This window comes from Protomyctophum parallelum, assembly GCF_964188405.1.
Source record: "Protomyctophum parallelum genome assembly, chromosome: 3".
Classification (NCBI taxonomy): domain Eukaryota; kingdom Metazoa; phylum Chordata; class Actinopteri; order Myctophiformes; family Myctophidae; genus Protomyctophum; species Protomyctophum parallelum.
This window is the reverse complement of record NC_139698.1, coordinates 25,261,676-25,272,638: the sequence shown is the minus strand read 5'-3', so window position 1 is coordinate 25,272,638 and position 10,963 is coordinate 25,261,676. Positions and strand designations below refer to the sequence as shown.

Below are 10,963 nucleotides of genomic sequence, written 5' to 3'. Positions count from 1 at the left end.
AGAGGAAAGAAGTTTGGGAACCAAGTATAGACCCCTGGGGGACTCCGGGTAACTTAGTATACACAGGGTTTAAGTGCAGGTTAATGTGTCCCGTCTCCAGCGGTGGCGTAGTTTTCCACACCCACATGCAGGTAGCTCGGTTCTCACACGGAATCCTCTCCATCCACTGTCCCCCTTTATCGACATTCTGTTCACCTGCCTCAATAGAAAAACAAGAAGACGAAGTGGAAGTGGACTCAATGAAGAAAAACAAAATCATTTAATGTGTCCATCGATGGTGAATAGGTCAAAGCCCTCTGTCTCCGAATTGATCCTATATATGCCATCGTTGCGGATCCATGTGATCCAAAGCTGCCAGTGGCTTCTCTGTCTCCCCCCCCCCCCCCCTCCCCTGTGCTTCCAAATGTGCTGTCTCACCCTCACACGCTCTACTTTCCAAACTGTGAATCTAAACAAGGGGAAGGAAATGTTTATTCATAGCGCTGCCAACTGTCAGTCATTTGGTAGGTAAAATCCTTCACAGCTGCAGGATTTGAGATTGAATCCTGCCAGCCGGTTCCCTTGTGTTCCATCATGTGCCTCCCGCTTGAAACTGGACTGGACTTAAAGTCGGTTTGGAAGAAAAGTGAAAAGTAAATCTATTACTACATATTTTGGCGAAGGTTTCATCCTGATCCGACACTCCTTTGACTTCCATTCCAAAAAATATAAAACGTGTAGAAAAAGAGAGCGACTTCCTTCGGCACTGATTCCTTAAGGCACTCTTCCTAAAGAGCCACACTATAAAAATCCATTCAAGTGCTCCATGGCTGCAGTTCTTCATCTCTGTAGGCAGCTGGGATGACTACGCGTCCTTCCTTCCTTCCTTTCCTTTCTCCTGTGACCTTGTCTGTACCGCCCCCCCCACCCCCCCCCCCCCCCCAATATACAACAGAACACAAGTGATACCACCTGCTCCCTAGTCGTTATAGAATAAATCCGGTCCGGTAATAACAGTGCCCCCCACCTTCCTCCGGCTCGCTCTCCTCCGCCCCCGTCCCTCCTCCTCCGTCCAGGTCCAGGTCCCGGGCCACGTCCACGATGGGCTCCAGGACGTGCTGGGGCTGGGTGGCCCCCAGCGCTCCCTCGGGGTACAGCCAGGCCTCGGCGGAGGACGCCTGCTGGGTCCCTCCTCCTCCTCCTCCTCCTCCTCCGCCGTGTAGGTGCCTCTCCGTCTCCTGGCTGGACGGGAGGTGATGCGTGGTCTCGTCCTCCAGCAGCTGCGTGGGGCCCCACACCACGGCCCAGAGCGGCGTGGGCGTGGCCTGGGCTGTGGCTCCGGCGGGCTGCTCCGAGGGGGGCGTGGCGACGGCGGCGGCGGCGGGGGGGTCCCCGGTCCCTCCCCCCATGAGCGACACCTGGCCCTCCTCGTCCCGCCTCCCGCCGCCGCTGTCGTCACGGTTACAGGTGGAGGGCCGTGTCACCAGGGCAACCAGGAGCAGAGGGAGAAGGCAGCCGAGGGCGGTGAGTCGTGTGACAGGAGAGAGGGAGCTGGAGGAGAGAGATAGAGACACAGCGCACATTCCAGAGAGAGGGAGGAGAGGAAAGAAGACAACGGGAAAGGAAGGAGAGAGAGAGACAGTCGAGGAGACGGAGACAGGTGGAGAGCAGCGATCATGTGAGGACACACAGGTGGGAAGGAGAGGTGAGGCAGGTACGTAGAGGATGGATGGGGAGGAGGAGGAGAGAGGGACAGACGTGCAAGAAGGGCAGAGAAGAGACGAAGTTAACAGCGGGAAATGCATTGTCTTTTCTCCCTCTCAATCTTCTCTATCTATCTCACTCTGTCTAGCTCTAACTCAGGGTGGCCCAGAAAAGCTTCCCAACTTGACCCGTGTGCCAGCAAATCAGTCCCAATGCCAGTCCGTGTGGCAGCAAATCAGTCCCAATGCCATTCCTGTGTGGCAGCCGCCCATATATCCCTCTCACCTCCGATTCCATCCATCTTACCATCTCTCCATCGCTTCGCTCTGTTCACTGAGCATCCACACCTCCGATCATCTCTCTCTCTCTCTCTCCCTCCCTCTGGAAGAAAGGACACTGAGGGGGGTGGTTTGGTGTGGGGGGGGGGGTGATAGACAGAGATAAAGAGTTAGCGATGGATAAGGCGGCAAAAGAGAGATGAGAGGCTGAGGGTGGAGGGAGTGAGAGAGAGAGAGGGGGAAATGGGGGTTGGTTCTAGCCTTTTATACAGGCAGATAAAGAAAATGTAAACATAGTTGGCAGCGATGCAATTGGCAGATTTACCCCCTACCTTCCCTCTCTCTCTCTCTCTCTCTCTCTCTTTATCATCCACCTTTTTCACATAGACAAACACACACATACCGCTGCAGGCATGGGGATTTTATGGTCAATTACACACCACATGGTTATACAGAACACAACACACATCTGGCATGCGTGTGTACACACACACACACACACACACACACACACACACACACACACACACACACACAGCAGAGGAGCACACTTTCATGCTTTTTCTCACCACATTAACATCAAGGCACACTTTTTCCTCGCAGGCACAAATACCAAAGCACTGTGGTAAAAGCGCTCTCATCTCTCTCTGACACATGTTTAAACACACACACACACTGTACACCTGTGTATAAGACATCATTGTAAGCATCATGCACAGAACCAACAGTCCAAATGCCACTTGCGGCAGGCTAAATACAACTTTCAATGTAAAGTGCTGACACAATTCCACTGAAATGTCACTTCGGCACACAGACACGCAACGAAGCAGGCACGGACACAGGAGTGCGTGCTCGCACATAAACACATGCAGACAGACAAAATATGAGTTTGTATATGCCTACCTCTGGCTGTGGAGAGAGGGAATGAAAGAGGGAGAGAAAGGGGGAGATATAGAGAGAGCGCGAGTGGTAAAAAAGCATTGGTTGCCTTAGCGACTGAGACAGTCGGAGAGAGAGTGAGAGTGAGAGTGAGGGAAAGAGAGAGGAGGATAGCGAAGGGAGGGGGTGGTGGTAGGGAGGGCAAGAGACTGTAGGAAAGAGATTTAAATGCTAATTATGTTTTATTTTTTATTTATTTATTGAGGGAAAAAAAAAACGCTCAATTAAATGGATGCAAAGAGGAGGGGAAAAAGAGATGGATTTGCAGATACAAATAAGAGGAGTACACTGTAGCGGGGAGGGACGACATTAATACGCTCATTTTGGTCGCGCTCTTGACAGCAGAAATAACTCTTCAATTATGTTGACCAGAACCGCAAAGACACCCCAGAGAGAGAGAGAGAGGGAGAGAGACAGAGAGAGAGAAAGGGGAGAACGAGGCGAAAAGGGACGAATTACATGAAAGAAATTACATTAAAATAACATTGACATTTTCTTTAACAGCATAATGTCCCTCGAAACTGCAGCGGGTCAAGTCAAAAGAAAAGAAACACACGTTATTCAGAAAGTGAGAGAGTCACACGACCGTGACAAGCTTTTTATTACAACATACTGTACATGTTAAATAACATTTACACATAGGGAAACGACAGTGTGTGCACTCTCTCTGTCTCTCTCTCACACTCGCTCTATTTTCCTCTCAATTGCTTCCCGGCGCCGTATGCTCTCTCGCCGTCGCTGACACTCACTCAATCTGTCACTCTCTCTCTCTCTCCACCACCACCACCACCACCACGCAGCTCTCTCTGAGCTGTCACTCCCTCCCTTCCTCTTCTCTTCCTCCTCATGGCCGTGGGGCGTCTTATAGTCCGTGTGTGTGTGTGTGCGTGTGCGTTCGCGTGCGTCTGTGTGTGAAAGCATGAGACTGCCGCTCACTGAAGAACACAGCGGAACCAAGAGGCAGACTCCGCTGCATTGTGGGATTGGTAGTCTTTTCCTTCATCGTTGGCACCATCCTCATCGGAATCTGGGTGCAGAGGATTGTGGGTGTAAGAGTCGGTCACACAACACACAACAACACATATCAATCAATCACCTCTAATCATTTTTCATTTGGTAATGACAATCACAGCTCGGACATTGTGTGTGTGTGTGTGTGTGTGTGTGTGTGTGTGTGTGTGTGTGTGCGTGCGTCCTATACCTTCATCACTCTGCTCCTCATCTTCAGTTTCGCCCTCTGACTCTAGTAAGTCCTCCAATCGGCTGTCTCGCCTTACCGTGACATCACCCCTGTGACAAGAAGACACAGTTAATTAATTACAGACTAAATATGTTGTTGAAAAAACAAACAAGAGAACAATAAATGAACCAGAGAAATGTTCGAATCCCGCGATGTATACTGTATGTGTTGTGCAGCGTGAAATACTCACAAAAGCCTATGTAGATTATGTTGTCTTAATTTCATTACACAGAATTTTGACCCTTGACCCATTAATACCGGGGAAGCAACTGTGTCATTTTACATTTCAGCGTTTCAGCAGATATACAAGCTCACATCATGTCACTTTGTGCCATGCTGCGAGCTTGTGCATCTGCTGCTATTTTTTAACATGTTTTGAAAATGTTAAATTTTTGAGAGGCGCTAGCCCCTCCAATGCATGGCTTTTGGAATTATGTCACACTGCAGCCAAGTTTATGGACTTTGTTTGTTTCTTTAGAGCATTTTTAACAAATGTTGTTTGCCAGCTAAATCTATGGTTTGTTTAGGGCACTAAGTCCCTCTGGGCACATATGAGCAGACAACCGTGGACAGAAGAAGCTGCGTTTTACGTCATTTCCGAGTTTCTAGACAGCTGGTGAATGGAAAAGAAGCTCCACCGCCGTGGCTGACTGCCGCGACGGACAGATTTCCGGAAACGCTCTCCTCCGCGGCAGTCGGAGGAGGCACACCTAATCATAGCAACCCGAGTTACACTTTAACTCACTTCACACGGGTGTGATTTCTTGTTTACATTTTGAATAAATTTGTCTTGAATTACTTAGTGAAAAACGTTTGAGAGAACATTGCAGTTTCCTATTCTAGTTAATTGGATTCAACTGCTATCAAAGGTTTTAAGTTAGCCCCTCATCATAAAACTAGATTGAAAAGCAGCAGCAGTACTCTGGCCTCCTCAGCCCTGGAGTGGAACACCACGCAGATGAAGAGGATTCACTTTGTAAAATATTCATCATTCTTCCAACGGAGGATTTGTTTTAAATTAACCACTTCAAATGAAATCAAATCAAATAAATAATTGGCATTGGGTTCATTCACGCAACAAATACAATTACTTGCTTCTTATTTTGGCAAATGGGACGTATCCTATTTTAGAAGCAAACATTCCCCCAAAGGTATAAATGAGCACAAATTAACCACCAGTTAACCCATTTAGGACTGAGACCAATTAAAAGAAAAACGCCCTCTAAATCATGACCTAAATTTTCTGAAAAACTTCAAATATTTATTCAAAAATTACAAAACATTTACGTTGCTATATAAATATAATAATATATACTGTACCAAAATTGGTTCCCTTGAAAAGGTATGGTTACAAAAAGGGGTTTCCGCCCATACAGTATGTGTACATACTGTACAGTACAGCTATCATGATGATTCCTATCTCTAGAATGACATATGGAATCCAATCTCGCGTGTGGCTCCTATGAACCGTCTCCCTCTCCGCTGTCTTACTTATCTATTTATGGCCTCAATAAATAGGAAATACCACGGGCTGCTGTTGAGTGCCTGTATATTAACTATATCATATATATCCGAGAGCGTAGAGGTTGACGGGTCATTGGCGCGCCGCCCACCTCTGCTTGCCAGATTTGGGAAGCTGCTCCCACACGATGAGGTTGTGGCCCCCGGTGACCCAGCGGTGACCTCCGCTCGCGGTGAGCCATGCCGCAAAGCAGAGGATTCTGGGAGCTTCTGAGCTGGTCAGCGAGGCCAGGTACCTGCACTGAGGAAGAGAGAATACTGGAGGGCGAGAGAGAGACGGCAACAGAAACAAGTACAGAGGCAGAGAGAGAGAGAGAGAATGACAGAGGCAAAATTATGCGTGGGTGAGATGAGAACTCAGCTGAGAACAATTCTGTTTGATTTTCTCGTGTCGTTGTCAGTTTGTTTGTGAGAGATGTTTGTATAACTAAGCCCCATGGGCTTGTAAGGGAAAGTCTGAAGCCATTTGTATCTCATTTCCATTACTGTGCACTTTTTTTCCCCTGGTTTTATTTCCGTGTGCTCTAATATCGTTTGAACTTAGATAACTCCAATGCGAGGTAGTGTAATGACCCGTGTGCTGGTGTCAACGTAATAGAAAGCAGTGTTGCAGTGGTACTTTTAGAAGTCAAAAAACTTAAATATTTTAGACATGAGAGAAGTGGGGGGATGGCGCGTCCCCCCCCACACTACACCACTGAATGAAAGTACAAGAGCCCACAAGTCACGTTGCAAGCTTCTTGTAGCTACAAGGGCGGCCAAAGCTGAATGGCTATAGAGGCCATCTGAGAATCAGAAGGTCCACGGTTCACCCCCCCAGTCCGCTTAGTTTAAGTGGAAGTGTCCCTGAGCAAGACACTGAACCCCTAACTGCTCCCAGAGGCCTATGTATTAATAGCATCCACTGCTCCTAATGGTTAGCATGGGTAAATGCAGAGGGCATTTGGACATGCGTATATTTTCGAAGGTTTCCGCCCAACAGGGACAATATTGTTTCAGGACAAGAGTTCATTTACAGTTCAATTCTTTTGTAAAAGAAATAATAACAGCGGAGGGAAAAAAATGAAGGTGGTGAACTTAGAGAAGGTCCAAGGCAACTCTGTTCAGTTCAAGTAGAAAATCCTTTCGTGTTTTGGCCTGAGGCCTTCATCAGGGGACGCGTAGGTCTACAGCGTTTCTAACTCTTGCTTTTTATGGAATAAAGGATTTTCTGCTTGAACTGAACAAAGTTGCCTTGAACCTTCTTTGCGTTCACCACCTTCCATTGTTTTCCACCGTGATGTTTTACAAAGAAATTTAAAAGAACTCTACAAAGAGCATCTGTTTACAGTTTTCTATATTTAAGGACCCACAACATGTTTGTTCTTCTTTTATCTGATCAGGGACAATATTGTGTTTAGACTGTGGCTTATGTTGGCTTACTCTGTCCTACTCACAGTTCAGAGCGCTCTCCCCATTGGTCAGATCGTAGCAGGAGCCAATCAGAAGGCCTGCAGCCTGATGCACACAGTCTGTTACCCCGGTGTTACTGCTGTGATTGGTCAGTCTGGATACAGCCCCTGTGTTATTAACCAGATGTTAATGTCACCGTTCACGGTTTCTTGCTCGCTTAATTTGAATTGACAGTTACACAAGTAACATTGAAAGAGTTCAATATTAAGTCTTATAATTTATGCCTTGACTTAGACTCTTCATTATTCTTTGCAGCAATAAATACAATAAACTTGCAGACCATCAGTGCATCAAACAATACAGTATAATTTATGCATGATTTACTTCCTTATGGGTTCAGAAAACATTGACTTTTCCATACAGACAGGCTTCCAATTACTGTAGAAATGCAGCAGCACTTTGCAAGTTGCTTGGCATTAGTGCCCCTCTCACGCACGCACGCACGCACGCACGCATGCACGCGCACACACACACACACACACACACACACACACACACACACACACACACACACACACACACACACACACACACGCACACACACAGAGAAATCCAAACACACTCAATGTCTTGTTCTTAATGTCTGTGTCACACACACACACACGCACATGCACACACGCACACACAAAATCATTCTCCTCCCACGTGAACAATCATCCCACTCCCTCCCCCGTGCGACTCACCGGTCCTCCAGTGGAGTATGCGGACGCAGGCTCGCCCGTGGGCCACGAACACGCGGTCGCCCCGGGGGCTGAGGGCCAGGCGGGCCCCTCCCCCGCAGCCGGTGACCTGGGCCGTCCAGTGGTGCAGCGGGCGGAGGGCCTCGCGGTCCGAGTAGAGGCACTCCCACACGGACACGCCGCCGTCGGCGGAGCCGCTGAACACCAGCGGGCCCTGGCACTGTGGGAGGGAAGGAAACATGGTCCCACAGGGGACACGTTGTCGCAGTTGTCATGGAGATGGGACATACTTGGAGCTTGTTGCAGATGTGCCTTGTGTGGGTGCGTGCGTGTCTGTGTGTGAGGGGGAGTGTGTACAACTCTTTTAAAGCCCCTGCTTTCAAATGTGTGTGAGAATACAAGGGAGAATTAGCGTTTTTGCGTGTAGGTGTGTGTGTGTGTGTGTGTCTGTTTATGAGCCATGTACGGCTCATGTTTGTGTGTATGAGCGAGAGACAGAATGAATATGAATATGTAATATGTGTTTGCGTGCATGAGCTCTGTAAAAATACATAATTTGTACATAAGGGACAATTGGGTAAATGTGAATGAACTAATTTGTTGTTGATGTAACAATGTTGTTGATGTGCGTGCTGTGTGTGCGTGTGTGTGTGCGTGTGCATGAGAGAGAGAGATTGTTTGAACACACCATGTGTTCAAACAGATCAGGTGTGTATGTATATGTATTTATTTGTGTAAATGTACATTTGAAATGTGTGTGTGTGTGTGTGTGTGTGTGTGTGTGTGTGTGTGTGTGTGTGTGTGTGTGTGTGTGTGTGTGTGTGTGCGTGCGCATGTGTGCACGCACGCGGCTGCGTGCATGTGTTCATGCCACTCCAGGTCATAAATGGATTTGGGGCTTTTTGCATGATAAACAACGGGGCGGGTGAGAAGCGGGCTCCGTGCCGTACATACATGTGCTTTGATGATTGCAAATTGCAAAATATGTGCATATGCAGCTCCGGCTTTCAATAACCATAAAAACCCTTTTCCTCGCTCGCAAATTGCCTGAGACGCCGCACTGCAAACATCACGACAGATATCTTTGAAAGCAGTAAACAAGGAACGTCTGCTTGAAGATAAAAGTGGAGCAATAAAGCCGTTTGATTCCTTGAGAAAGAACAGCCCTTTTTTCTCTCTTTTCTTTTTACCTACTGTAAGTCCTTTGCAAACCACCAAAATATAATTAGGTGTGCTAAAGCGACTTAAGGGACTCCTCCTAACACGCGGAAATATGTTGGCTGGCTGGCAGATTTCTGGCTTTCTTCCTCATAATAGAGCTTAAAAAATTGGGCCGTCACTAGTGTGTGTGTGTGTGAGTGAGAGGGGGAAAAAATGCTGATGACACACAAAATTAAGTATGGTTAAGGGTGCTGTGGCATTTAGTACACTTTACTGTACCATACAGACACACCAGAGTTGTATTCAGTCCCATATCCCTACTCCCTCTCTCAAGTACTGTACCTGAGTTACAATTTTGAGGCATGTGTACTTTGCTGGAGTATTTCCAATTTTCCAATACTTTTATTTCTACTCCACTACATCTCAGAGGCAAATATTGTACTTTTTACTCCACTACAACTATTTGAAAACTTTACTTAGTTACTACCGGTATTTACAGAGTACTTTTTCCATCACTCTCTTCATCATACCGTCAAAGAAAAAAGAAAACCACATGTTTTCTGGTGGCGCTTTGCGACCATAGCAGATCTACAAGTTTAGAATGCATTGTGTCTAGAGCATAGGCTGTAAAAAATATGGACAAAGCATTCCCCGGGTCTAACATGGACGTAAAATGAAGCCTGTAATTCCTTGCACTGTAAGTCACCATATTTCTAGATCCGTTTTGGCCCAGCTGGCCAGTGGCTGGCTCCGTTTTGGCCCAGCTGGCCTTTGGCTGGCCCAGACAACGAGGCGGGACTTCCCCCCTAAGGCTCATACACATTACACAGTCTGGACTTTCGGTCGTTAGTTGACCACCGAACTACAACATGACGTCACGAGCCGCGGTGAAGAGCAAACCACCGGTGGTCACCTCACCACCGAAAATCCAGACTATGAATAGGCCTTTACTCTTCGTTGGTTTATATTTTGACTGAACGGGGGGTGGCTCCCGTTCATAGACTGTAACGGTAGCCACGCCCCTCAGAACATATGCGACTTTATGGTAATTATTTTAATAAATGGGACCATCATTTTCCAAAAAGAATAATATGACATGGGAAATGAGACTTTAAACTAGTGACTGGAAGCAGAACGTATTCATGACCATGTTTATTAAGGTAATACAGTCTAGGTGAAGTTGGGCCCAAATACATGGGCCTCTATGGAGCTATGGGTTTTTTTGGGCCCAATGACAGCGCCACAACAGGCCATTATATGAACTTTCAGGAAGATTTCCTTAGTGGCTTCACGAAATATCTGTCTTTGACTGCCCCCTTGGTTAAATATCTGTCTGACTGCCCCCTTGGTCTAATATCTGTGTGACTGCCCCCTTGGTTAAATATCTGTCTGACTGCCCCCTTGGTCTAATATCTGTGTGACTGCCCCCTTGGTTAAATATCTGTCTGACTGCCCCCTTGGTCTAATATCTGTCTGACTGCCCCCTTGGTTAAATATCTGTCTGACTGCCCCCTTGGTCTAGAGTAGAGATGCTCCGATCACTGATTGTTTTTCTCATGATTGGCCGATACTGATACCGATCTTGTGCGTAAAGGGAACAAGATTATATTTCCAAAATTATTATACTTATTATAATTATTATACTATATATCTGATTGACATTTATAGCACTTAAATGGTGTAAAAGACCGGTTTCTCCAGATAGGGTAAATTGCAGATCACAGATCAAGTCATTTTTGGCCGATCGCAGATCGGTGGCCGATTAACGGGGCATCTCGCATTGTGGGCTTGTAGATCGACTATTTTCAGAGAAAAGATTAGGTGAACTCCAGTTAATGAAGTGAGGCTTAAGTGGTTAAAAAACTGAAACCTAAAAAGGAAGAGGCTCCTGCATTTAAGCATTGGCTAAATGAAATGACTAGTACGTTTTATCTTGAGAGAATAAGGTATTTCCTGAGGAACAGGGAGAGACAATTTGATAAGGTTTGGCTGCCTCTTGTCCATTTCTT

General features: G+C 46.8%; 1 protein-coding gene across 2 annotated transcripts in view; it reads right to left on the bottom strand.

Moving 5' to 3' along the window:
• Positions 1-3,563: 3,563 nt before the first annotated feature.
• Positions 3,564-10,963, bottom strand: part of LOC310856405 (telomerase protein component 1) — a 20,152-nt gene continuing 12,752 nt past the window's right edge. For both annotated transcript variants that reach the window (XM_083761817.1, XM_083761818.1), the window contains exons 9-13: positions 7,797-8,013; positions 7,098-7,220; positions 5,754-5,919; positions 4,102-4,190; positions 3,564-3,927 (exon numbers count right to left, since the gene is read on the bottom strand). In XM_083761817.1, coding sequence (XP_083617943.1) covers positions 3,833-3,927; positions 4,102-4,190; positions 5,754-5,919; positions 7,098-7,220; positions 7,797-8,013 — 690 coding nt within the window. In that variant the 3' untranslated portion in view covers positions 3,564-3,832. The remainder of the gene's footprint in view (positions 3,928-4,101; positions 4,191-5,753; positions 5,920-7,097; positions 7,221-7,796; positions 8,014-10,963) is intronic.